At 47.8% G+C, this 27955-nt stretch overlaps 1 protein-coding gene across 1 annotated transcript in view; it reads left to right on the forward strand.

Annotated features, from left to right (window-relative positions):
• The window catches only part of LOC134927294 (macrophage mannose receptor 1-like), a 407906-nt gene that overhangs the window by 139054 nt on the left and 240897 nt on the right, over positions 1 to 27955 (forward strand). Inside the window, exon 11 of the mRNA XM_063921539.1 lies at positions 16314 to 16462. Coding sequence (XP_063777609.1) covers positions 16314 to 16462 — 149 coding nt within the window. The remainder of the gene's footprint in view (positions 1 to 16313; positions 16463 to 27955) is intronic.

Raw genomic sequence — 27955 nt, forward strand, 5'->3', positions numbered from 1 at the left:
CTGGGCAGGAGTGACACTGGAGGGAACACTTATGGCAGCCGAAAGTTCCATGGAATTGCCAGTGCGTCCACAAAGGCTGCTTGAGGATCCCTTGTCCTTGCTCCGAAGACCGGAACCTTGTGATTGTGTTAAGATGCCATCAGGTCTACATCTGGTAGGCCCCACTTGTCCACTAGGAGTTGAAATACTTCTGGATGAAGACTCCACTCTCCAGCGTGCACGTCCTGATGACTGAGGAAGGCCACTTCCCAGTTGAGGACTCCCGGAATGAACACTGCCGATATGGCTGGCAGATGACGTTCCGCCCTTTGGAGGATTTTTTACACTTCCATCATTGCCATGCGGCTTCGAGTGCCGCTTTGATGATTTATGTACGCCACCATGGTGGCGTTGTCTGATTGTACTTGAACAGGCCTGTTCTGTACCAGAGGTAGGGCCAGTGTCAACGCATTGAACACTGCCCGCAATTCCAGAATAATAATCGGGAGGAGAGATTCCTCCCTGGTCCACCAACCCTGGAGAGAGTGTTGCTCCAACACCGTATCCCAACCTCGCAGACTGGCATTCATTGTCAGGAGGACCCAGTTGGAAATCCAGAAGGGCTGGCCCCTGCTCAACTGTTGATCCTGTAGCCACTAGCTCAGTGACAAACGAACCTCTGGAGTCATGGAGATCATTTGAGACCTGATCCGATGAGGTAGGCCGTCCCATTTGGAAATGATTAACCTCTGCAGAGGGCGGGAATGAAATTGAGCGTACTCTACCATGTCGAAGCCGACACCATAAGGCCTAGTACTTGCATTGCCGAGTGTATCAACACTCTCTGGCGAGAGAGGAAGTACCTGATCTTGTCCTGAAGTTTCAGGACCTTCTCCGGAGAAAGAAACAGTCTTTGCTGTGTGTGTCCAGCAGCGCCCCCAGGTGCACCATGCTCCGAAATGACCAGCGAGGACTTTTTCCAAATGATGAGCCACTCGTGGGCTTGTAGGAATTGGACCAACATCTCCAGTTGACTGAGGAGGACATCTTGGGAGATGTCTAGAATCAGCAAGTCGTCCAGATATGGCAGGATCCGGATTCCCTGACGACGGAAGAAAGCTGTCTTCATGGCCATGACTTTGGTGAAAATCTGAGGTGCCATGGCCAGTACAAATGGCAGAGCCTGGAATTGAAAATGAAGGTTGCCAATAGCAAACCGCAGATATTGCTGATGCGAAATGGCAACAGGTATGTGTAGGTAAGCATCCTGTATGTCCAGGGATACCATATAGTCCTCGGGTTCCATGTCCAGCACAATAGAGTGCAGGGTATCCATATATAATTTGGACACTCAATGATTTGAGGTTGAGGATAGACCGGAAAGACCCATTTGGTTTCGGAACTAAAAACAGGGTCGAATAGTATCCCCTGCCTCTCTGGGACAGAGGTACTGGCACTACCATTCCTGTTTCCAGAAGGGATTGTACAACCAGGTGTAGAGCTTGCGCTTTCAATGGATCCGAGGGGATAACCGTTGAACAGAACTGGCGAGGGGGACGTCTCTTGAAAGAGATTGTGTACCCGTGAGAGACAACGTCCCACACCCAGGCATCTGAACTGTTCTTTAACCAGGCCTGGGTGAACTGCAGAAGTCGGCCTCCCACCTTGGGGTCCCCCAGGGGGAGGCCCGCCCCATCATGCAGCAGGCTTGTCTTGTTTGGAAGCAGGCTGACAGGCGGCCCAGGATTGTTTAGATTTGGGCTTAGTGGTTTTGGAAGTACGAGCCTGTCTCGGGTACGCCTCACCTTTTGCTTTACCTGGAGGTTGAAAGGAACGAAAAGTTGTACTCTTAGCCTTTGGAGCAGAAGGATTAGTACTTGGGAGAAACGCAGTCTTGGCCATCACCAAGTCAGTCACAATCTTGTTCAGATCCTCCCCAAATAGTATGTCTCCCTTGAAAGGAAGCACCTCCAAGGTCTTTTTAGACTCCAGGTCCACTTCCCAGGACCTCAACAACAGAATCCAGCGAGCCAGGATAGACAAAGTAGATGCCTTGGCCGCCATGACCCCTGCATCAGAGGTCGCCTCCGGAATATAGTGAGAGGCTGTGGTAATATACGACAGATATTGTCTGGCAGTGTCAGAAAAATCCTGAGGCAGCTCATCCTCAATTGCCTGAACCCATGCTTCAATTCCTTTTGCCGCCCAAGAGGCAGCCATAGTGGGTCTATGTACAGCACCAGTAAGAGTGTAAATAGACTTCAGGCATCCCTCCACATGCTTATCTGTCAGTTCCTTCAGTGAGGTGACAGTGGTGACAGGCAGAGTAGATGACACCACAAGACGGGCGACATGAGAATCCACCGGCGGTGGAGTTTCCCACTTGAACCTCAACTCTGCAGGGACAGGATAATGAGCTAGCATCTATTTAGACAGGGAAAACTTCTTTCCTTGAGATGACCAGGATTCCTGATGTATGTCAATAAAAAGGTGGTAAAACTACTTTAGCAACCTTCTGACGTTTGAACTTATCAGGTTTCTTAGACGTAGCAGGGGGCTCAATGTCATCATCAATATGGAGAATCCACTTGATAGCCTCCACAAGGTCAGGAACATCGATCTGGGTTGTAGATTCCTCATCAGAAGCAACTGTATCAGTGTCTGATGGGTCAGTATATTCCCCATCCTCATTGGAAGAATTGTCTGAAATATCAGTGGATTGTGAGGAAGAAATGGCCCGCTTAGATGAGCCCTTGGCCCCAGAGGGGCGCGGGGTGGACTTTTGTCTAACCAAAGACTGATTTAATTGCTGTAACTGGGTAGACAGAGTATCCGCCCATGGTGGATTAACTACAAGGACAATATGTGGCTGTAATGGCACAGGAGGTCCCACAGGGGGCGTAAGACATGTTACAAGCATAGTCAGCATATTTGAAAATGCTGCCCAAGGTGGGTTCTGATTGGCCACAGGTGCCACAAGGAGATGTATGAGACCCAGAGCCTGAACCAGCAGCTAACACTTCCCCCACTGGTGAATCCGTGGCAACAGCACTGCATGATGCAGGAGCATCCGCGGATGTCCCGCCCTGTGTAGCAGACATTGTATGGGATGTAGCCTTAGGGCGTAACAGTACACTATAGCCAGACATACAGAATACCAGCAAATAATCCCCTGTATTATGTGACAGTAAACACGAAGCGCAAACAGAGGATTTAAGCGGTGTGGGGTGACTGAAAAACACAGTGAGAAATACAAAACAGTATACCCTGTGTAATACTATATATTATATGAGACCCTGATGCACCTAGCCCCCAGGGTACAGAATATAGTGATAGCAAAACGTGTGATACACAAGAATGGAATCCACACAGCAGCTATAGGCACACTCAGTCACAGGTACAATTCAGGAATTATTACATATAAACAATAAAACTGCACTGGACTAGTAAATTACATATAGATAATGTATGTATACAGATATAACAATGCACAGTAAACACTGGATGTATATCACAGAATACTTGTACTAAATATTCAGATAGCAGTACACTTGTTCTTAAGTAACACTGTCTAAAATGACATGTAGAATACTTAAGTGTCTGTAAACGCAAAGCGCTGATGATACAGGCGGATTTACAGAGGAGACAGTGCCCGGCAGTCCCGGAGATCAGCCCAGCTATGTAATGGCGCCAAAATCTCTGTCAGGAAGTGAGGGAGAACTGCAGCTCCAGGGTGGGAACACCAGCAGTAGATGGTGCCCGAAGCTGGGGGAGGGGCTACAGGTCAGAGCCTTATCCCCTTTGCTGGACTTTACCACCGGGTACTGTGAAGCCTTTTATAAACGGATTTTAGTAAATCCGACCTGTGCTCATTGCCCTGGTGGATATAGTTGGGTCACCTGTGCGACACAGTGTCCACGCCAGCGGCGCGGTCCATCTCCTGGGACCACGACCGGATCGCGATTTACTGCCGGGTCCCACCTGGCACCCTCTTACCTCCTCCCTGATGTGCAGCCACGGGATCCTGGAGAGCGGCAGCGGTGGTGTGCCTGAAAACCGGTGCGTCTCCGCTGCAAGTACCCAGGAACCAGGCTGCGGGAGTATACTGCGCTACTGAGGGAGGTGATGGAGTTGCAGCACAGCATGTCATAAAGACATAGAAAGTGCTACGGCCCTTGAAGTCTTCTAAAAAGCTCTATTCTGGGCTGCCTAGCGCAGCCCCACCTGTTAGTGACCTTCACTGCAGGCACCAACTTACAAACTGAGCTACAGTGCCTGTAGGCGGGGCTATAGAGGCGGTGCAGTGCATCCTGGGAACAGTCAAAGCTTTAGCCTGTTGGTACCTCGGATCAAGATCCAACTCTACACCCCAATGTTATTCCCTGTAGAATACCAGTGTACCCCGCTGCAGAAATTCTAATTACGTAGTTTTCCTATTTCCCACCTGAAGAATACCTATGTTACATTTCAGTTTCCGAACTTATCAGGAAGTAAAAGAATTAGTGATGAGTCAGTGAGTGAGGGCTTTCGCATTATGGGGGTCATTCCGAGTTGTTCGCTCACAGGCTGCTTTTAGCAGCTTTACACACGCTAAGCCGCCGCCTACTGGGAGTGAATCTTAGCTTCTTAAAATTGCGAGCGAAAGATTCGCAATATAGCGAAAAGACATCTCTGTGCAGTTTCTGAGTAACTCGAGACTTACTCGGCATCTGCGATCAGTTCAGTGCTTGTCGTTCCTGGTTTGACGTCATAAACACACCCAGCGTTCGCCCAGACACTCCTCCGTTTCTCCAGCCACTCCCGCGTTTTTCCCAGAAACGGTAGCGTTTTTTCGCACACACCCATAAAACGGCCAGTTTCCGCCCAGAAACACCCACTTCCTGTCAATCACATTACGATCACCAGAACGAAGAAAAAACCGTGAGTAAAAAACCTAACTGCATAGCAAATTTACTTGGCGCAGTCGCACTGCGGACATTGCGCATGCGCACTAAGCGGAAAATCGCTGCAATGCGAAAAAATTTACCGAGGGAACATCTCGGAATGACCCCCTATATATAGATCTGTTAAATCACTGCAACTGCAGCAGGCTTGCCTACCCTCCCGCATTCAGCGGGAGGCTCCCGATTTTTAAAAGAGCCTCCCGCTGCCCCGCAAACCTTATCAGCCCTCCCGGATATTAAGCCATCCTTGCGCAGGTCCAGAGAGGCCGGGGCCTTCACGGGAGACTTCAGGACAGCCACTGGAGCATTGTGTGCAGCAGCAGCTGTCCTGCTGTGCACACTGAGATGCCGTCTGTAGCAGGGCTTTGCTTCCTGTGGCTGGCCCCTCCCACCACACTCAGCAGCCTGTATCAGCCCAGCAGCAGCAGCAGCAGCTCCTCTGCTCTCTCTGGGTGTTCCCACCCACACTGTCCTCAGGTCAGCTCTATAGCAGGTCAGTACAGATGTAATGGTGGGGGATGTACTGTGGCACTGGGTGTAATATGGGGGGGAGGCTGTGTATAATAATATGTTAGCTGATACAGAGTGTAATATAGGGGAGGGCGGTATGTGTGCTGTGTATAGTGTCATGTGCAGGGTGTAATATGGGGGGGGGTCTGTGTATAATGCATACTTGCCTACCTGACCAGCTGGCAAGTATGGTATAATGTCATGTGCTGGGTGTAATATGGGGGAGTGACTGTGTATAATTTCATGTGCTGGGTGTAATATGGGGGGGTGACTGTGTATAATGTCATGTGCTGGGTGTAATATGGGGGGAGGGGGCTGTGTATAATGTCATGTGCTGGGTGTAATGTGGGGGGGGCTGTGTATAATGTCATGTGCTGGGTGTAATATGGGGGGCTGTGTATAATGTCATGTGCTGGGTGTAATATGGGGGGCTGTGTATAATGTCATGTGCTGGGTGTAATATGGGGGGGACTGTGTATAATGTCGTGCTGGGTGTAATATGGGGGGGCTGTGTATAATGTCATGTGCTGGGTGTAATATGGGGGGGCTGGGTGTAATGTCGTGTGCTGGGTGTAATATCGTGTGTATAATGTCATGTGCTGGGTGTAAAGTCATGTGGGTGTAATATGGGGGGGCTGTGTATAATGTCATGTGCTGGGTATAATATGGGGGGCTGTGTGTAATGTCATGTGCTGGGTGTAATATGGGGGTCGCTGTGTATAATGTCATGTGCTGGGTGTAATGTCGTGTGCTGGGTGTAATATGGGGGTGCTGTGTATAATGTCATGTGCTGGGTGTAATATGGGGGGGGCTGTGTATAATGTCATGTGCTTGGTGTAATATGGGGGGGCTGGGTGTAATGTCGTGTGCTGGGTGTAATATCGTGTGTATAATGTCATGTGCTGTGTATAATGTCATGTGGGTGTAATATGGGGGGGGCTGTGTATAATGTCATGTGCTGGGTGTAATATGGGGGTCGCTGTGTATAATGTCATGTTCTGTGTATAATGTCATGTACTGGGTGTAATGTCGTGTGCTGGGTGTAATATGGGGGGGCTGTGTATAATGTCATGTGTTGGGTGTAATATGGGGGGGGCTGTGTATAATGTCATGTGCTGGGTGTAATATGGGGGGGCTGGGTATAATGTCGTGTGCTGGGTGTAATATCGTGTGTATAATGTCATGTGCTGGGTGTAATATGGGGGGGCTGTGTGTAATGTCATGTGCTGGGTGTAATATGGGGGTCGCTGTGTATAATGTCATGTGCTGTGTATAATGTAATGTACTGGGTGTAATGTCGTGTGCTGGGTGTAATATGGGGGGGCTGTGTATGATGTCATGTGCTGGGTGTAATATGGGGGGCTGTGTGTAATGTCGTGTGCTGGGTGTAATATGGGGGTCGCTGTGTATAATGTCATGTGCTGTGTATAATATGTACTAGGTGTAATATGGGGGGGGCTGTGTATAATGTCATGTGCTGGGTGTAATATGGGGGAAGGGGGGGGCGGCTGTGTATAATGTCATGTGCTGGGTGTAATATGGGGGGTGACTGTGTATAATGTCATGTGCTGGGTGTAATATGGGGGGGGCTGTGTATAATGTCATGTGCTGGGTGTAATGTGGGGGCTGTGTATAATGTCATGTGCTGGGTGTAATATGGGGGTCGCTGTGTATAATGTCATGTGCTGGGTGTAATGTCGTGTGCTGGGTGTAATATGGGGGTGCTGTGTATAATGTCATGTGCTGGGTGTAATATGGGGGGGGGCTGTGTATAATGTCATGTGCTTGGTGTAATATGGGGGGGCTGGGTGTAATGTCGTGTGCTGGGTGTAATATCGTGTGTATAATGTCATGTGCTGTGTATAATGTCATGTGGGTGTAATATGGGGGGGGCTGTGTATAATGTCATGTGCTGGGTGTAATATGGGGGTCGCTGTGTATAATGTCATGTTCTGTGTATAATGTCATGTACTGGGTGTAATGTCGTGTGCTGGGTGTAATATGGGGGGGCTGTGTATAATGTCATGTGTTGGGTGTAATATGGGGGGGGCTGTGTATAATGTCATGTGCTGGGTGTAATATGGGGGGGCTGGGTATAATGTCGTGTGCTGGGTGTAATATCGTGTGTATAATGTCATGTGCTGGGTGTAATATGGGGGGGCTGTGTGTAATGTCATGTGCTGGGTGTAATATGGGGGTCGCTGTGTATAATGTCATGTGCTGTGTATAATGTAATGTACTGGGTGTAATGTCGTGTGCTGGGTGTAATATGGGGGGGCTGTGTATGATGTCATGTGCTGGGTGTAATATGGGGGGCTGTGTGTAATGTCGTGTGCTGGGTGTAATATGGGGGTCGCTGTGTATAATGTCATGTGCTGTGTATAATATGTACTAGGTGTAATATGGGGGGGGCTGTGTATAATGTCATGTGCTGGGTGTAATATGGGGGAAGGGGGGGGGCTGTGTATAATGTCATGTGCTGGGTGTAATATGGGGGAAGGGGGGGGCGGCTGTGTATAATGTCATGTGCTGGGTGTAATATGGGGGGTGACTGTGTATAATGTCATGTGCTGGGTGTAATATGGGGGGGCTGTGTATAATGTCATGTGCTGGGTGTAATGTGGGGGCTGTGTATAATGTCATGTGCTGGGTGTAATATGGGGGGGGGCTGTGTATAATGTCATGTGCTGGGTGTAATATGGGGGCTGTGTATAATGTCATGTGCTGGGTGTAATATGGGGGGGGGCTGTGTATAATGTCATGTGCTGGGTGTAAAGTCATGTGGGTGTAATATGGGGGGGCTGTGTATAATGTCATGTGCTGGGTGTAATATGGGGGGCTGTGTGTAATGTCATGTGCTGGGTGTAATATGGGGGGGGCTGTGTATAATGTCATGTGCTGGGTGTAATATGGGGGGCTGTGTGTAATGTCATGTGCTGGGTGTAATATGGGGGGGGGGGGCTGTGTATAATGTCGTGTGCTGGGTGTAATATGGGGGGGGGCTGTGTATAATGTCATGTGCTGGGTGTAATATGGGGGCTGTGTATAATGTCGTGCTGGGTGTAATATGGGGGGGTGCTGTGTATAATGTCATGTGCTGGGTGTAAAGTCATGTGGGTGTAATATGGGGGGGCTGTGTATAATGTCATGTGCTGGGTGTAATATGGGGGGCTGTGTGTAATGTCATGTGCTGGGTGTAATATGGGGGGGCTGTGTATAATGTCATGTGCTGGGTGTAATATGGGGGGCTGTGTGTAATGTCATGTGCTGGGTGTAATATGGGGGTCGCTGTGTATAATGTCATGTGCTGTGTATAATGTAATGTACTGGGTGTAATGTCGTGTGCTGGGTGTAATATGGGGGGGCTGTGTATAATGTCATGTGCTGGGTGTAATATGGGGGGCTGTGTGTAATGTCGTGTGCTGGGTGTAATATGGGGGTCGCTGTGTATAATGTCATGTGCTGTGTATAATATGTACTAGGTGTAATATGGGGGGGGCTGTGTATAATGTCATGTGCTGGGTGTAATATGGGGGAAGGGGGGGGCGGCTGTGTATAATGTCATGTGCTGGGTGTAATATGGGGGGTGACTGTGTATAATGTCATGTGCTGGGTGTAATATGGGGGGTGGGGCTGTGTATAATGTCATGTGCTGGGTTTAATGTGGGGGCTGTGTATAATGTCATGTGCTGGGTGTAATATGGGGGGGGGGGCTGTGTATAATGTCATGTGCTGGGTGTAATATGGGGGCTGTGTATAATGTCATGTGCTGGGTGTAATATGGGGGGGACTGTGTATAATGTCGTGCTGGGTGTAATATGGGGGGGGGGCTGTGTATAATGTCATGTGCTGGGTGTAAAGTCATGTGGGTTTAATATGGGGGGCTGTGTGTAATGTCATGTGCTGGGTGTAATATGGGGGTCGCTGTGTATAATGTCGTGTGCTGGGTGTAATGTCATGTGCTGGGTGTAATATGGGGGGGCTGTGTATAATGTCATGTGCTGGGTGTAATATGGGTGGCGCAGTGTATAATGTAATGTCGTGTGCTGGGTGTAATATGGGGGGGTTGGGATCGGATGACCGGCGGTTGGGATAACATTGGTCAGCATAATGATGCTGGGATCCCAGACACCAAATTGCCGGCGGCGGGGAGGAGTGCAACAAAGCCCCAGGTAGGCGAGCATGTTATGTCATGTGCTGGGTGTAATATTGGGGGGGGGGGGGGGGGCTGTGTATAATGTCATGTGCTGGGTGTAATATGGGGGGCTGTGTATAATGTCATGTGCTGGGTGTAATATGGGGGGGACTGTGTATAATGTCGTGCTGGGTGTAATATGGGGGGGGGGCTGTGTATAATATCATGTGCTGGGTGTAATATCGTGTGTATAATGTCATGTGCTGGGTGTAAAGTCATGTGGGTGTAATATGGGGGGGCTGTGTGTAATGTCATGTGCTGGGTGTAATATGGGGGGTCGCTGTGTATAATGTCATGTGCTGTGTATAATGTCATGTACTGGGTGTAATGTCGTGTGCTGGGTGTAATATGGGGGGGCTGTGTATAATGTCATGTGCTGGGTGTAATATGGGGGGGCTGTGTGTAATGTCAGGTGCTGGATGTAATATGGGGGTCGCTGTGTATAATGTCATGTGCTGGGTGTAATATGGGGGGGCTGTGTGTAATGTCATGTGCTGGGTGTAATATGGGGGGGCTGTGTGTAATGTCATGTGCTGAGTGTAATATGGGGGGGCTGTGTGTAATGTCATGTGCTGGGTGTAATATGGGGGGGCTGTGTGTAATGTCAGGTGCTGGGTGTAATATGGGGTCGCTGTGTGTAATGTCATGTGCTGGGTGTAATATGGGGGGGCTGTGTGTAATGTCATGTGCTGGGTGTAATATGGGGGGGCTGTGTGTAATGTCAGGTGCTGGGTGTAATATGGGGGGGCTGTGTGTAATGTCAGGTGCTGGATGTAATATGGGGGTCGCTGTGTATAATGTCATCTGCTGGGTGTAATATGGGGGGCTGTGTGTAATGTCATGTGCTGGGTGTAATATGGGGGGGCTGTGTGTAATGTCGTGTGCTGGATGTAATATGGGGGTCGCTGTGTATAATGTCATGTGCTGGGTGTAATATGGGGTCGCTGTGTATAATGTCATCTGCTGGGTGTAATATGGGTGGCGCTGTGTATAATGTCATGTGCTGGGTGTAATATGGGTGGCGCTGTGTATAATGTCGTGCTGGGTGTAATATGGGGTCGCTGTGTATAATGTCATGTGCTGGGTGTAATATGGGGGGGCTGTGTATAATGTCATGTGCTGGGTGTAATATGGGGGGGGCTGTGTATAATGTCGTGCTGTGTATAATGTCGTGTGCTGGGTGTAATATGGGGGGGCTGTGTATAATGTCGTGTGCTGGGTGTAATATGGGGGGGCTGTGTATAATGTCGTGCTGTGTATAATGTCATGTGCTGGGTGTAATATGGGGGGGGTGACTGTGTATAATGTCATGTGCTGGGTGTAATATGGGGTCGCTGTGTGTAATGTCATGTGCTGGGTGTAATATGGGGGGGCTGTGTGTAATGTCATGTGCTGGGTGTAATATGGGGGGGCTGTGTGTAATGTCAGGTGCTGGATGTAATATGGGGGTCGCTGTGTATAATGTCATGTGCTGGGTGTAATATGGGGTCGCTGTGTATAATGTCATCTGGGTGTAATATGGGGGGGCTGTGTGTAATGTCATGTGCTGGGTGTAATATGGGGGGGCTGTGTGTAATGTCATGTGCTGGGTGTATTATGGGGGGGCTGTGTGTAATGTCATGTGCTGGGTGTAATATGGGGGGGCTGTGTGTAATGTCAGGTGCTGGGTGTAATATGGGGTCGCTGTGTGTAATGTCATGTGCTGGGTGTAATATGGGGGGGCTGTGTGTAATGTCATGTGCTGGGTGTAATATGGGGGGGCTGTGTGTAATGTCAGGTGCTGGATGTAATATGGGGGTCGCTGTGTATAATGTCATGTGCTGGGTGTAATATGGGGTCGCTGTGTATAATGTCATCTGCTGGGTGTAATATGGGGGGGCTGTGTGTAATGTCATGTGCTGGGTGTAATATGGGGGGGCTGTGTGTAATGTCATGTGCTGGGTGTAATATGGGGGGGCTGTGTATAATGTCATGTGCTGGGTGTAATATGGGGTCGCTGTGTATAATGTCATCTGCTGGGTGTAATATGGGGGGGCTGTGTGTAATGTCAGGTGCTGGGTGTAATATGGGGGGCTGTGTATAATGTCATGTGCTGGGTGTAATATGGGGGGGGCTGTGTATAATGTCATGTGCTGGGTGTAATATGGGGGGGCTGTGTGTAATGTCAGGTGCTGGTTGTAATATGGGGGGCGCTGTGTACAATGTCATGTGGTGGGTGTAATATGGGGTCGCTGTGTATAATGTCATGTGCTGGGTGTAATATGGGTGGCGCTGTGTATAATGTCATGTGCTGGGTGTAATATTGGGTCGCTGTGTATAATGTCATGTGCTGGGTGTAATATGGGGGGGCTGTGTGTAATACCATGTGCTGGGTGTAATATGGGTGGTGCTGTGTATAATGTCATCTGCTGGGTGTAATATGGGGGGGCTGTGTGTAATGTCAGGTGCTGGGTGTAATATGGGGGGGGGCTGTGTATAATGTAATCTCGTGTGCTGGGTGTAATATGGGGGGGTTGGGATCGGATGACCGGCGGTCGGGATCCCATTGGTCAGCATAATGATGCTGGGATCCCAGACGCCAGATTGTCGGTGGCGGGGAGGAGTGCAAAAAGCCCCTTACAGGCTCACTGCGCTCACCACAGGTTCTATTCCCACTCTATGGGTGTCATGGACACCCATGAGTGGGAATAGTCCCTGTTAGTCAGAATGCCAACTGATGGGATTTCTAGCGGTCGTGATCCTGACCGCCGGTAACATGATTACATCCCATATGGAGGGGCTGTGTATTCTGTGTGTAATGTGGTACTGGGTGTAGGGTGGAGATCCGAACGCAGGCGTGCCCAGGCGTTTGGGGGGTGGATGTATGACGTCAATTCTGGGGCCTTCATCGCTGGATCCATCGCACAGGGTAAGTAACTGCAGGGATTGTCTCTTGTCTTACACAAAACTTTTTTAGCATAGCAGGGCTGCACAAGAGATTGCAGCCCTGCTATGCTAAAATACACTCCCCCATAGGCGGCGTCTAGTTGATCGCACGAGCAGCAAAAAGTTGCTACGTGCGATCAACTCGGAATGACCCCTTACATTCCCTATTCTGTCTATCTTGTCTTGCCTTTCAGCTGATTATACTGCACTCTGTCTTCCTTACCCCCCTCCATCATACCCTGCTATGTAGGACTCACCTTCTCGTACGTGTCTTCCTGCATGGTAACTGGAAACTTCAGCAGCTGTAGATAGAATGTTACAAGATGAAGCATTGTGATGTCACAGGCTAGTGATGTCACAGGCTAGGTGTGTGATGTCACAGTAACCAGCAGCAAAGCTACCAAGTTACAGCTATCTTACATATACATTTTGTACATCAATTATAACTGGATGTACATGAATTTCTAGTTTAAAAAAGAAATGAGATTAGTGTAGAAAATGAAGTTTAAAGGCAATGTTGTACAGAGTGCCTCAATATATAGGTAATGGGAAAATATAAGTGAAAGGAATATCTAGACTAAATCACCACTCATAATTTATAAGGAAATAAAGCTTAGATAATAACAGGCTGAATGAATCATATGTGTATACGTGTGTGTACATATATACCTCCCAACTGTCCCGATTTTTGTGGGGCAGCCCTGTGTTTTTCGGGACTGTCCCACCCGCCGGCCATGGGGGGGCAGTTGGGAGGCTCCTCAATTACTGCTCTGCTGTAGAGCTGTGTGCTCGGCCCACGAAGCATTGGCATTGGCCCTATTTTAGGTATTGATATGGGGGGGGGGGGGGGGGGGGTGCACCAATAATCTTTCTGGCACAGGGCACCAAAATGTCTAGTTACGGCTCTGAGTGCATCACAGATGATGTATGACCCTCACTCTAGGTTTCACAGCAGGGAAATACACATACCAATTGATACTCTACAGAACAAAACTTTGCTTCCATCAGCATCCAAAAAGTGGGTAGTAGTGTTTAGGGAAGGGGAGCCAGTTCATTCTTTGCTTGCATTTTACAGGCCTGGCTCATTAGGCATTTCTTTAATACTACTTTAAAAAAATCACACATAAATTGCATTGATTGACTATGTGTCCATGTTAGTAATTGGAAGGACTACATGTTAGTAGCAGAGGCCAGACTCCAACAAAATGGAATCTCATTCATGAGAAAATATTGCTGGTATTAGAAAAAGAAATAGAAAAACCCTGGAGAGTGCCAATCCTTTTTTTTTTTTTTCCTAAAAGCATTTCCACGTTTCCCTAAATCAGTGGTCAGGAAACACGAGTAAATTACCCCAAATGGGGAAAAAATGAAATTCCGGGGGGTAATGGACGGTTGCGCTGCCGAGACACAGCCCTGTCCAGCACTGGCTGGCTCGCTATGTGACGTGCTGATGTCACACTGCGCTCCCTCCTGCCCGCCCTGCACTGTGCTGTGTTCCTGGCCGCGGTGTGACGTGCTGACGTCACACCGCGCTCCCTCACGCCCGTCCGTCTTGTGCTGTCCTGACCTCCGGCCCGCCAACCCACACACAGAACTTGAAGTGTTCTGTGGCTGACCGCTGACGGAGTTCCGCAGGATCAGACAGTGGCCACATAACAGTTGGAAATTCCCACTGACATTACTGAGGTGAGGATGTGACCATCTGTCTCCTAAAAGTCGTGTGTCCGCCCCCCTTCCCTCATCCATCTTTCTTACAATCATTCTGGTGTTTTGGGGAGAAAGTGTTAAAAAAGAAAATACGATCGCCTCTGCCTGTCAATCAGGCAGAGGCGGTCGCGGGGCGGCAACGCTCCGTTTTCTAGGCGGAAACGGAGCGCTGCGGGGGAGTGCCAGCCCAAACGGTGGGCTGGTAAGCGCGAACGGGGGCGTGTTGGGTGTGCGGCCGCAGCGGCTGCGTGACGTTATACGCAGCCGCTGTGACAGCAGAAATGGCACCGGTACTCCTGCGGCCGCAGCTAAGCTGCGTCAGCAGGAGTCATCCTTAATTTCTGCTAACAAGCAGAAATTGGTTGCTGTTCGCAAGTTCTGCTTGAAGCAGGGGGGGGAAGGGGGGCGCCGGTCAGCATGCTGGGCGGCCCCCAGCATGCGTGCTAATGGTTAGCAAATTCTGCTGATTAGCAGAATTTGCTAACCTTACTGAATTGACCCCTATATGGAGTATTACATGCGTTCCTAGTGTTGTTAGTGGTTAAATATTGCATGACGAAAGGGTGTCCGACGGCGTAGTCCCTTGCAACGGAGGGGGTCGGAAGGTGCTGCGGGTGGGGGAGGGGCAGGAGAGTGGGGGCCATGGTTGGGGGAGGGGGTCCAGAGGCACTGCGGGTGGTGAAGGGGGTGCCGCGGGTAGGGGAGGGGTCGGTGCGGGGCTGTTGTGGATCCGGAGGCGCTGCGGGTGGGGAAGGGGCAGGTTGTGTGGGTGGGGTAGGGGGTCCGGAGGTGCCGGAGGTGCCGTGGGTGCGGGAAGGGCAGGTGCGATGATGGGGAAGGGGCTTCGGAAATGCTCCTGGTTTGACGTCACAAACACACCCAGCGTTCGCCCAGACACTCCCCCGTTTCTCCAGCCACTCCCGCGTTTTTCCCAGAAACGGCAGCGTTTTTTCACACACTCCCATAAAACGGTCAGTTTCCGCCCAGAAACACCCACTTCCTGTCAAACACTCCGATCACCAGAACGAAGAAAAAACCTCGTTATGCCGTAAGTAAAATACCAAACTTCTTAGCATATTTACTTGGCGCAGTCGCAGTGCGCACATTGCGCATGCGCAATTAGCGGAAAATCGCTGCGATGCGAAGAAAATTACCGAGCAAACAACTCGGAATGAGGGCCATGGTTTTGCCCAACTGCTAAAACATTTCCTGCTGCGATCAACTCAGAATTACCCCCCATGTGCACTGCAGGAGGGGCAGATATAACATGTGCAGAGAGAGTTAGATTGGGTGGGGTGTATTCAAACTGAAATATAAATTGCAGTGTAAGAATAAAGCAACCAGTATTTACCCTGCACAGAAACAAAATAACCCACCCAAATCTAACTCTCTCTGCAAATGTTATATCTGCCCCCCCCTGCAGTGCACATGGTTTTGCCCAATTGCTAAGACACCTAGTTATTGGTCTACAAAGTGCCATTTTACCCACTATCCACCGAGCCACAGATATGTGGACAAACGAAACTGGGCAAACTAAAGATTACGTGACTGACAGCCCATTGGGTGGGTGAATCGCCTTCAGCTCCAGCAGCATCTAACAAATCACGCCAGCACATTCAGAGACAGGCTACTCATTATATCAAGAGGCAAACTGCTGACATCCTCTTAGAAAAATAAGGAATGGCTTACCCCACTTGGATTCTCCTCAGGACTTGTGTGGTAGCATTGTATATGCTGGCCCCAATGGCGGATCCAGAGGTGGGCCTGCAGCACAGTTCAAAATTCAAATAGGGGAACAACACCAACTGCCACCCTACACACTGGCATTTGGTGTGACTCCTCTGTTTGAATTTTGGACTGCACTACAGCCCCACCTCTGGAGCCGTCACTAGGTCCAGCCTATACAATGCCACTGGCTGACCCATGGCAAGATGGTTGGTATTCTTTAGCAAATCTTTTGCCACTGTGCCCTGAACTGGCCAATAACGCTTTTTTCACCTGTGTATAAATATAGATACAAAAACTTGACATTATACAGTTTCTTTTTATTACAGGCTTGAACAGGCTTATTTAACAAGCATGATTGGACTTAGACCAGAGAAATATTTCTGGACAGGACTCTCCAATATGGAGGAAAAGGAAACTTTTAAATGGACTAACAGGGAAAGGGTTTTGTACACACACTGGAACGCTGATATGCCGGGTAAGTCACAGACTCTTTTGTGAAAAGGGTGGCAAGGTGGGCAGCAGACCAGGTGCCATGTTCCATGCTCTACACAGAGACTGTTGTCCATGGAAGCAGATTTTGGTGGCAATAAAATATATGGGAATGTGATTGCATTAAAAATATACAAGTTGGGATGGTGTGAATATTTAGAGTAGGCCTCAGGCAGCTGTTATGACAAATATTCACTACCTGCTTTTAAAGAGAACACACAGCAAATAAATAAAACATTTAAACATTAACAACGACCTCTAACCCAAAGTAGTACTACTCGGGTGTAGTATATTTTGTCAACATAGTTATAATGTCAACATGATTGGCATTAACCATGTGGACATGATTAAAATATTAACAAAATTTTACTGGTGGTCCAGTGGTGACTTGGTTCAGCGGTCTGGCGGTTCCAGTGGGGTCTTTCGGGTCCGGTGGTCAACTGATGGTGATTTACAGAGTTCCTGCAGTGGTTTCAGCAGTGATTTAGCGAAACCCTATCCCCTAACGCACCCTAACCTCCCAAACCTTAGAGTAATCCTAACCAACTCCCTACTGCCTAAATCTAAGCTCCCCTCTTGCAGCATAACCATAGCCTTCTCCATAGTGCCTACCCTGACCTGACCTTCCGCTGCATAACCCTAATCCTCCTCTTCTAGTGCTTAATGCTAACCTCCCCTCTCACTGTGTAACCCTAACTACCCCCTAGTGCCTAACGCTAACCTCACCTCCTGCAGCGTATCCCTAACCCTTGCCCAAGCACCTAACTGTAACCTACCCTCCCACAGTATAACACTAACCCCTCCATACTAACTCCTCCAGTGCTAACCCTAACCTCCCCTCCCACAGAGGGACCCTTACCATCCCACTAGTGCCATAACACTAACCTCCCCTGCTGCAGTATAACCCTAACCCTTCCTTGTGCAATGTTATCATATTGAATCAATCAACACACACAAGTCATGCAGTATTTACCCTAGAAAACACTGCAGGATGGCGTGTCTTCAAGTGTCTCTTCACATTTGTAGTGTTTTTTCCAGCCATTTTAGGAGGTAATTCAGACCTGATCACACACAAACTACGCATGCGTATGCACCGCAATATCCGATCGCAGGGCTGCAAAAATCGCTGCCCAGCGATCAGGTCAGAATTACCCCTTTAAATCCACATAGCACTCCATCCTCATTGGATGATACACTGGGGTAAATTTACTAACATTCGTATTTTCCCGTTTCAGGTCAAAGTTCAATCACGAATGACATCGAAAGTGTAAAACTGCAACTTTTTGAATTTGTTACGACGGATTTACTAAGCTGCCGTATTCTGGTTTTTCTTTTGTTCCGATGTCGATGTCATTCGTGTTTTATTTTTTATTTTTACGGCAGTGATTAGCAAAACACTGCCGACTTTTTTACAATGAATCTCGGCCGGATCTGTGTGATCCGTGCTGGGGTTCATTTTTTTTTTTTTTTTTTAAATTAAACACTGTAAATTAAAATCCTTAAAAAAAATTGCGTGGGGTCCCCCCTCCTAAGCATAACCAGCCTCGGGCTCTTTGAGCCGATCCTGGTTGCAGAAATATGGGTAAAAAAATGACAGGGGTTCCCCCATATTTAAGCAACCAGCATCGGGCTCTGCGCCTGGTCCTGGTTCCAAAAATACGGGGGACAAAAAGAGTAGGGGTCCCCCGTATTTTTAAAACCAGCACCGGGCTCCACTAGCTGGACAGATAATGCCACAGCCGGGGGTCACTTTGATATAGTGCCCTGCGGCCGTGGCATCAAAAATCCAACTAGTCACCCCAGGCCGGGGTACCCTGGGGGAGTGGGGACCCCTTCAATCAAGGGGTCCCCCCCCCCCAGCCACCCAAGGGCCAGGGGTGAAGCCCGAGGCTGTCCCCCCCATCCAATGGGCTGCGGATGGGGAGGCTGATTGCCTTTTGTGATAATGAAAAGATATTGTTTGGCTGAAGAAACCCACTTAGACAGAAGTCAGAGTGGGTTTCTGGCATTCGGGGAAAGGAGTCCCATGTGAAAACATGGGGCCCCTTTCAGTTCGTGGCTCGGCTTTCCGTTTTCTTATTTTATGCAAGTACGTGGATTACAAATGGATGCCCCGAGGAGCCTGGGACCCGCGATCTGGTGAGTAGAATTTATTCAACAGGTACCCCTTGGATTCTACTGGAGAAGAGGACCGACCTGCGTGTGAACATAAGGTAAGTATGTATGTATGCATGTATGTAATAAATCTTTACTTTCACGGTGTGTGTGTCTTGTCTTTTTTTGGGTATTTTTTTAGTAGTAGTACTACAGGTACCAGCGGGCCCGTTTTTCCGTCGCATGCTGGTACTTGTGGTTCTCCAAGTACCAGCATGCGGGGGAGGCTTGCTGGGCCTTGTAGTACTGCTACTAAAAACAATATCTTTTCATTATCACAAAAGGCTATCAGCCTCCCCATCCGCAGCCCATTGGATGGGGGGGGACAGCCTCGGGCTTCACCCCTGGCCCTTGGGTGGCTGGGGGGGGGACCCCTTGATTGAAGGGGTCCCCACTCCCCCAGGGTACCCCGGCCAGGGGTGACTAGTTGGATTTTTGATGCCACGGCCGCAGGGCACTATATCAAAGTGACCCCCGGCTGTGGCATTATCTGTCCAGCTAGTGGAGCCCGGTGCTGGTTTTAAAAATACGGGGGACCCCTACTCTTTTTGTCCCCCGTATTTTTGGAACCAGGACCAGGCGCAGAGCCCGATGCTGGTTGCTTAAATATGGGGGAACCCCTGTCAATTTTTCCCCCATATTTCTGCAACCAGGATCGGATCAAAGAGCCCGAGGCTGGTTATGCTTAGGAGGGGGGACCCCACGCAATTTTTTTTAATAAAATAACAACTTTGCCACCCCTTCCCACTGATATACATGCACGGATCTCATGGATCCGTGCATGCCTATCCAATCACGGAAAAAAAAAGCAGGTCTGTTTTTTTTTAGCACTTTTTTACGAGTTGTAATTTTTCACGGCAGTGTTTTTTTTTTTTTTGCTTTGCACTTCTTAGTAAATTACCGAGATTCATACTTAAACAGCCGCGTTTTGACCGATGGTGTATTCATTCGTAATTTTTTTCTTGGACTTGCAAAAAATTACGAATGCCCTCATCACTGCCGTGATTATTGCTTAGTAAATTACCGAGATGACACTTTGATGAAAAAACGGCATCTCGGTCAAAATCGGGAGCTTAGTAAATTTACCCCACTGTGTCTTTCTTTCTGTTTTACAATAACTAAAGTGTGTCCATAAATCATCTCTCAGTGTCCTTTCCACTGAAAGTGCCGCAGCCGCAGGCAAAATTGCAGAACTTGCATCATCATTCAACATTATTTTGTATGTTAAGCTACCACTGATGGTGACCGGGTTGTTCACGTCAGCTAGTCCCAACTTGGCCAACACTCTAAAAAAAAATAAAAAAAATAACATAATAAACATTGCTAAAGGAAATGGTGGGTGATATATGACAAACAAAAGTGTACGTATGTTACTGTCACAATGTACTCAATAACACGAACACATGACAGTAGACACAGAGGATAAGTCCGGGAAGCCGCACTGACGCTCTCCGATGAATTTTACAGGTGTCCGGTCAAAAAACATTAGTATAGCATCTCATATACATCCCGCAACATAGTCAACAGCATAGACAGAACCAGCACACTGCAGATTTGCTGAGCCTTGTATTAACTTTTGATTATGCATATGGAGTAAAAAAATAAATAAAAAAAAGCTCTTTGGAAAATCTGCAGTGTGCTGGCTCTGTCTATGCTGTTGACTATGGGGGTAATTCTGAGTTGATCGCAGCTTCAAGTTTGTTAGCAATTGGGCAAAACCATGGGGGTAATTCCAAGTTGATCGCAGCAGGATTTTTGATAGCAATTGGGCAAAACCATGTGCACTGCAGGGGAGGCAGATATAACATGTGCAGAGAGAGTTAGATTTGGGTGGGGTGTGTTCAATCTGCAATCTAATTTGCAGTGTAAAAATAAAGCAGCCAGTATTTATCCTGCACAGAAATAAAATAACCCACCCAAATCTAACTCTTTCTGCACATGTTATATTTGCCTCCCCTGCACTGCACATGGTTTTGCCCAATTGCTATCAAAAATCCTGCTGCGATCAACTTGGAATTACCCCCCATGTGCACAGCAGGGGAGGCAGATATAACATGTGCAGAGAGAGATTTGGGTGGGGTGTGTTCAATCTGCAATCTAAATTGCAGTGTAAAAATAAAGCAGCCAGTATTTACCCTGCATAGAAACAAAATAACCCACCCAAATCTAACTCTCTCTGCAAATGTTATATCTGCCCCTCCTGCAGTGCACATGGTTTTGCCAAACTGCTAAAAAATTTCCTGCTGCGATCAACTTGGAATTACCCCCTATGTTGCAGGATGGATATGAAATGCTATATATATATATATATATATATATATATATATATATATACATATATATATACATATACAGAGACACACATTTTAAAGTTAATGGGGTTTATTGAAATTGTTTTGTATCCGTATTCTTAGTGCTTAGAGTGTGACGATGACTGCACCTGCATTTCATTCGTTTGTGGCACTACAAGTCTCAGGCTCAGTAAGCTATCCCCTCCACCCAATATAAATGCACGATTTGGAAATACATTAATATAAGCTGGACACACCCAATTCACATTACATGCTACTCTATATAAGCCACACTGTTTGTGCATGCCCCAGTTCACATTATATGCCGCATTGGAATATATGCCTCAGACTATACATGCCCTCAGTTCATATTATATGCCACACTGTATACATACTGTATATATGTATATATACTGTTTATATATGCCACACTGTTCCCCAGTTCACATAATGTGCCACACTGACTGTATATGCCACACTGCCTGTGCATGCCCCACATTATATACCACACGGTATATGCCACAAAGACTGTGCATGCCCTAATTCACTGCACTGCTCACTCAGTATTGCTAAGCTGAGAGTTGTCATCTCCGGTCCACTGACTACTAGTCTCCGCAACCACAAGTCCACACCACGATCCGTATGCCTCTTCATGGCGTCCTGTGTGTGTCACTGTTACAACAGCATGGGTGAGGTGAAAGGTCCTACAGTGCCTCATGGGTATGTTACCCAACGAGATCCTGTGCGCACGATAATCTCACCAGGTGGGGGTAGGCTGAGGGAAACTTGGGAAGAAAAAAGTACAATTTATAAAACAAAAATATTAATAATGAATTTGATTTTGTGGTGACCAAACTAACTAATTATAGGGCAAAGGAGTTTTTTGTAGAAATTATTATCAGTGCAGGACAACTTTAAATCCATTAACCAGACATTGTGAACATGGCAACATTGTGGAGTCAAAATTATGATTCTCGGCATTGTAAATGCCAACATAATGACTGTATCCACTACTCAGCAATGTTGAGTTGTCATAGACAGGTTGGAGTTCTGTCAGTGACGTATCTATGATGGGCCAAGCGGGGCCTGCGACCAGCTGAAGTCTGAACGAGCGACCATTGGCAACATATGGCAAAAGAATATAGTAGATTCCAAAAATGTACAAAAAGAAGTATTGGAATTGTTCCATATACAAGTCACATATTCCATATGGTAAACCGCTTAATATGCACCAGAGGCCTGAGTATCCATCAACCATAGTGGTCTGGGGAGGGATAAATAAGTGAAGGTGGCAGAAGTCACCTAGTGGCACTGGAAGATGCTGCAGTTGTGAGCTTTGTTTTGCTCTTTTCCCTTCCACCACTGTAGTACTCTCCAGTCCTCCGCTTCATGGCCAGGACGGGATAGCGGCGCCTCTCTGCTGACGGGGCTTCTTCTGTGGCTGCCTCCTCCTCCTTCTGTTTTTCAGGAGGTCTTCTTTCCTTTCTCTCTGCTCCTCTCGCATCATAGCACTGCACCCCTCATAGCACTCAGCTAAGCACAGGATCTCTCTCGCTCTTCACAGCACCCCTCACCCATTACAGCACATAACCCATCACATTACCCCTCTCAGCTCCCCTCACAGCACAGCACCCCTCACCTGTTACAGTACACCCTATCTCTTTCATCACAGCACCCCTCACCCATCACAGCACCCCCTCCCATCACATAAGAGCACCCTTCACACATGACAGCACTACACCCCTCTCAACACAGTACCCCTCACCCATTACAGCAAAGCACTCATCACAGCACCCCTCTCAGCTCCCCTCACAACACTGCACCCATTACAACATAACAACCATCTGCCATCACAGCACATCTCACTCATTAAGTCACAGCACTTCTCACCCATTACAGCACAGCACATCTCTCAGCACAGAACCAATCTCCATTCACAGCTCCCATCACAGCACGGCACATAACATAGCATCCCTTTCCACCCCCACAGCACAGCACCCCTCAACCATCAAAGCACTGCTCTTAGCTCCCCTCACAGCACAGCATCCCTCACCCATCACAGCACCATTCTCCCCCCAAAACACAGCACTCTTCACCCATTACAGCACAGCAACCCTCACAACACACATCCCGTCACAGCACAGCACCCCTCTTAACATAGCACACCTTCTCTCACAGCACACCTCACAGCATAGCACCCATCACAGCAAAGCACCCTTCTTAGCATAGCACACCTTTGCTCACAGATAAACTCACCGCACAGCTCCCCTCCCCTCAAAGCACACCTCCCTCCACAGCATAGTGCACCTCCCCTCACAACACAGTGCACCTCCCCTCAGATCACAGCGCATCTCCCCTCACTCATCAAAGCACCCTCTCAGCTACCTTTACAGCACCCCTCATCCATCACAGCACAGCGCTCCTTTTCCTTCACAGCACAGCGCACCTCCCCTCACTGCAAAGCAGCCCTCTTAGCATAGCACACCTTCCCTCACAGCACAGCTCACCTCTCCTCAAAGCACTTCTCCCCTCACAGCATAGCGCACCTCCCCTCACAGCACAGCGCACCTCCCCTCAGATCACAGCGCACCTCCCCTCACTCATCACAGCACCCTCTCAACTCCCTTCACAGCATCCATCGCCCATCACAGCACTCCTCTTCCCTCACAGCACAGTGCACCTTCCGTCACAGCACAGCGCACCTCCCTTCATATCACTGCGCATCTCCCCTCACTCATCACAGCACCCTCTCAGCTCCCTTCACAGCACCCCTCACCCATCACAGCACTCCTCTTCCCTCACAGCACAGTGCACCTCCCGTCACAGCACAGCGCGCCTCCCCTCAGATCACTGCGCATCTCCCCTTACTCATCACAGCACCCTCTCAGCTCCCTTCACAGCACCCGTCACCCATCACAGCACTCCTCTTCCCTCTCAGCACAGCTGGTGTGGGCTCATTTGCGGTGAGACTGTTACTGTATATACAGTTTTTATGTCTTTGTATAGATTGGCAGAGTCACATGTTTTTTTTTATATATATATATATATAGAATTGGAGACCACGGCGCTCGGGTGCAATTTATGTGGTAATTATGCACAGGTTATACAGTGAAAGTATTGTTTAAAAATATGATAAAACGTAGTGGATATAGTAAAGGAAATATGTGAGGTAAGAATCCCTATTTCATATAAAAGCACTTCTCAATAAATTATCAGAGCGGCAGCTTGTAATACATAAAAATATGCTTGGCGTGCATATAAAATTTGTTGCAAGAATTGGGAAAACAAGCGCCCAAGAGTGTGATTATTAGGGTCAGGGAAAATGAAGGTATAGAAAAACGGATGATAAGGATCGATTTAAAACACTTATCTGGTAGGTAGAGACTTGACTCAAGTGGTAGTCTTTTTGTGGATTAATAACATGCGGATAAAACAGAAGAAAACTAACATAGTGTGTACCGTTTATGTTACGTATTATGTTACTGTTTAGTTTTACAGGCCTTATTAGGGAACTAGCTTATTCCCATAGAATATGAATTTATAGCCTGAGCAGTATATATATTAAAAGTACAAAAGATTTAATAACATAATCACATAAAAACACACATAAAAATAGCTGTATAGCATGCGTACAGAATAAAAATTATATCAGGCTTATCTGTCCATAAAAATGACTGAAATGCATGCGTACAGGATTTAAAATAGTTTTAGGCTTATCTGTCCATCAAGAGGAGGTGTCTGCAGGTACTCCCAACGCGTTTCGTCCGTCAGCAACAGGACTCCCCTTGATGAAGTCCCGTTGCTGACGGACGAAACACGTTGGGAGTACCTGCAGACACCTCCTCTTGATGGACAGATAAGCCTAAAACTATTTTAAATCCTGTACGCATGCATTTCAGTCATTTTTATGGACAGATAAGCCTGATATAATTTTTATTCTGTACGCATGCTATACAGCTATTTTTATGTGTGTTTTTATGTGATTATGTTATTAAATCTTTTGTACTTTTAATATATATACTGCTCAGGCTATAAATTCATATTCTATGGGAATAAGCTAGTTCCCTAATAAGGCCTGTAAAACTAAACAGTAACATAATACGTAACATAAACGGTACACACTATGTTAGTTTTCTTCTGTTTTATCCGCATGTTATTAATCCACAAAAAGACTACCACTTGAGTCAAGTCTCTACCTACCAGATAAGTGTTTTAAATCGATCCTTATCATCCGTTTTTCTATACCTTCATTTTCCCTGACCCTAATAATCACACTCTTGGGCGCTTGTTTTCCCAATTCTTGCAATATATATATATATATATATATATATATATATATATTAGTGATGTGCACCGGAAATTTTTCGGGTTTTGGATTCGGTTTCGCGGCCGTGTTTTGGATTCGGACGCGTTTTGGCAAAACCTCCCTGAAAATTTTTTGTCGGATTCGGGTGTGTTTTGGATTCGTTTTTTTTTACAAAAAACCCTCAAAAACAGCTTAAATCATAGAATTTGGGGGTCATTTTGATTCCATAGTATTATTAACCTCAATAACCATAATTTCCACTCATTTCCAGTCTATTCTGAACACCTCACACCTCACAATATTATTTTTAGTCCTAAAATTTGCACCAAGGTCGCTGGATGGCTAAGCTAAGCGACCCAAGTGGCCGACACAAACACCTGGCCCATCTAGGAGTGGCACTGCAGTGTCAGACAGGATGGCCGATTTAAAAAATAGTCCCCAAACAGCACATGATGCAAAGAAAAAAAAGAGGTGCACCAAGGTCGCTGGATGGCTAAGCTAAGCGACCCAAGTGGCCGACACAAACACCTGACCCATCTAGGAGTGGCACTGTAGTGTTAGACAGGATGGCCGATTTAAAAAATAGTCCCCAAACAGCACATGATGCAAATAAAAAAAGAGGCGCACCAAGGTCGCTGGATGGCTAAGCTAAGCGACCCAAGTGGCCGACACAAACACCTGGCCCATCTAGGAGTGGCACTGCAGTGTTAGACAGGATGGCCGATTTAAAAAATAGTCCCCAAACAGCACATGATGCAAAGAAAAAAAGAGGTGCACCAAGGTCGCTGGATGGCTAAGCTAAGCACCCAAGTGGCCGACACAAACACCTGACCCACCTAGGAGTGGCACTGCAGTTTTCTAGCGAGAGTATGAGTGCTTCCATCCTCATGTGAATCTGAACCACTAGCCATGAACATAGGCCAGGGCCTCAGCCGTTCCTTGCCACTCCGTGTCGTAAATGGCATATTGGCAAGTTTACGCTTCTCATCAGATGCTTTTAATTTTGATTTTTGGGTAATTTTACTGAACTTTTGTAGTATACTTGACGACACAGAGGTAGAGCAATGGACTACTGTACCGTACTGCTATATATATACTGGTGGTCAGCAAAATTCTGCACTGTCGTCCTACTATATAATACTGCGCACAACTAAAATGCACCACAGGTATGGATGGATAGTATACTTGACGACACAGAGGTAGGTAGAGCAGTGGCCTACTGTACCGTACTGCTATATATTATATACTGGTGGTCAGCAAAATTCTGCACTGTCCTCCTACTATATATACTGCGCACAACTAAAATGCACCACAGGTATGGATGGATAGTATACATGACGACACAGAGGTAGGTAGAGCAGTGGACTACTGTACCGTACTACTATATAATACTGGTGGTCACTGGTCAGCAAAATTCTGCACTGTCCTCCTATACTACAATGCAGCACAGATATGGAGCGTTTTTCAGGCAGAGAACGTAGATATTTTCAGCACACTGAGCACAGATATTTGCAGCACACTGAGCACAGATATTTGCAGCACACTGAACACAGAAACTGAGAGAACGCTGCACGTCCTCTCCCTATCATCTCCAATGTACGAGTGAAAATGTCGTCGACGCGCGGCTCCTTATATAGAATACGAATCTCGCGAGAATCCGACAGCGGGATGATGACGTTCGGGCGCGCTCGGGTTAACCGAGCAAGGCGGGAGGATCCGAGTCTGCCTCGGAACCGTGTAAAATGGGTGAAGTTCGGTGGGGTTCGGATTCCGAGAAACCGAACCCGCTCATCACTAATATATATTTCTCTGACGTCCTAGTGGATGCTGGGAACTCTGTAAGGACCATGGGGAATAGACGGGCTCCGCAGGAGACTGGGCACTCTAAAAGAAAGATTAGGTACTATCTGGTGTGCACTGGCTCCTCCCTCTATGCCCCTCCTCCAGACCTCAGTTAGATTTCTGTGCCCGGCCGAGCTGGATGCACACTAGGGGCTCTCCTGAGCTCCTAGAAAGAAAGTATATTTTAGTTTTTTTATTTTACAGTGAGACCTGCTGGCAACAGGCTCACTGCAGCGAGGGACTAAGGGGAGAAGAAGCGAACCTACCTAACTGGTGGTAGTTTGGGCTTCTTAGGCTACTGGACACCATTAGCTCCAGAGGGATCGACCGCAGCACCCGACCTTGGTGTTCGTTCCCGGAGCCGCGCCGCCGGCCCCCTTACAGAGCCAGAAGCAAGAAGTGTTCCGGAAAATCGGCGGCAGAAGACTTCTGTCTTCAACAAGGTAGCGCACAGCACTGCAGCTGTGCGCCATTGCTCCTCATGCACACCTCACACTCCGGTCACTGATGGGTGCAGGGCGCTGGGGGGGGGGGGGGGGGGCGCCCTGAGGGCAATATAAACACCTTGGCTGGCAAAATAATCACAATATATAGCCCCAGAGGCTATATATGTGATAAATACCCCTGCCAGAATCCATAAAAAAGCGGGAGAAAAGTCCGCGAAAAAGGGGCGGAGCTATCTCCCTTAGCACACTGGCGCCATTTTATCTTCACAGTGCAGCTGGAAGACAGCTCCCCAGGCTCTCCCCTGTAGTTTTCAGGCTCAAAGGGTTAAAAAGAGAGGGGGGGCACTAAATTTAGGCGCAATATTGTATATACAAGCAGCTATTGTGGAAAATTCACTCAGTTATAGTGTTAATCCCCACATTATATAGCGCTCTGGTGT

Source organism: Pseudophryne corroboree, chromosome 5, assembly GCF_028390025.1.
Source record: "Pseudophryne corroboree isolate aPseCor3 chromosome 5, aPseCor3.hap2, whole genome shotgun sequence".
Classification (NCBI taxonomy): Eukaryota; Metazoa; Chordata; class Amphibia; order Anura; family Myobatrachidae; genus Pseudophryne; species Pseudophryne corroboree.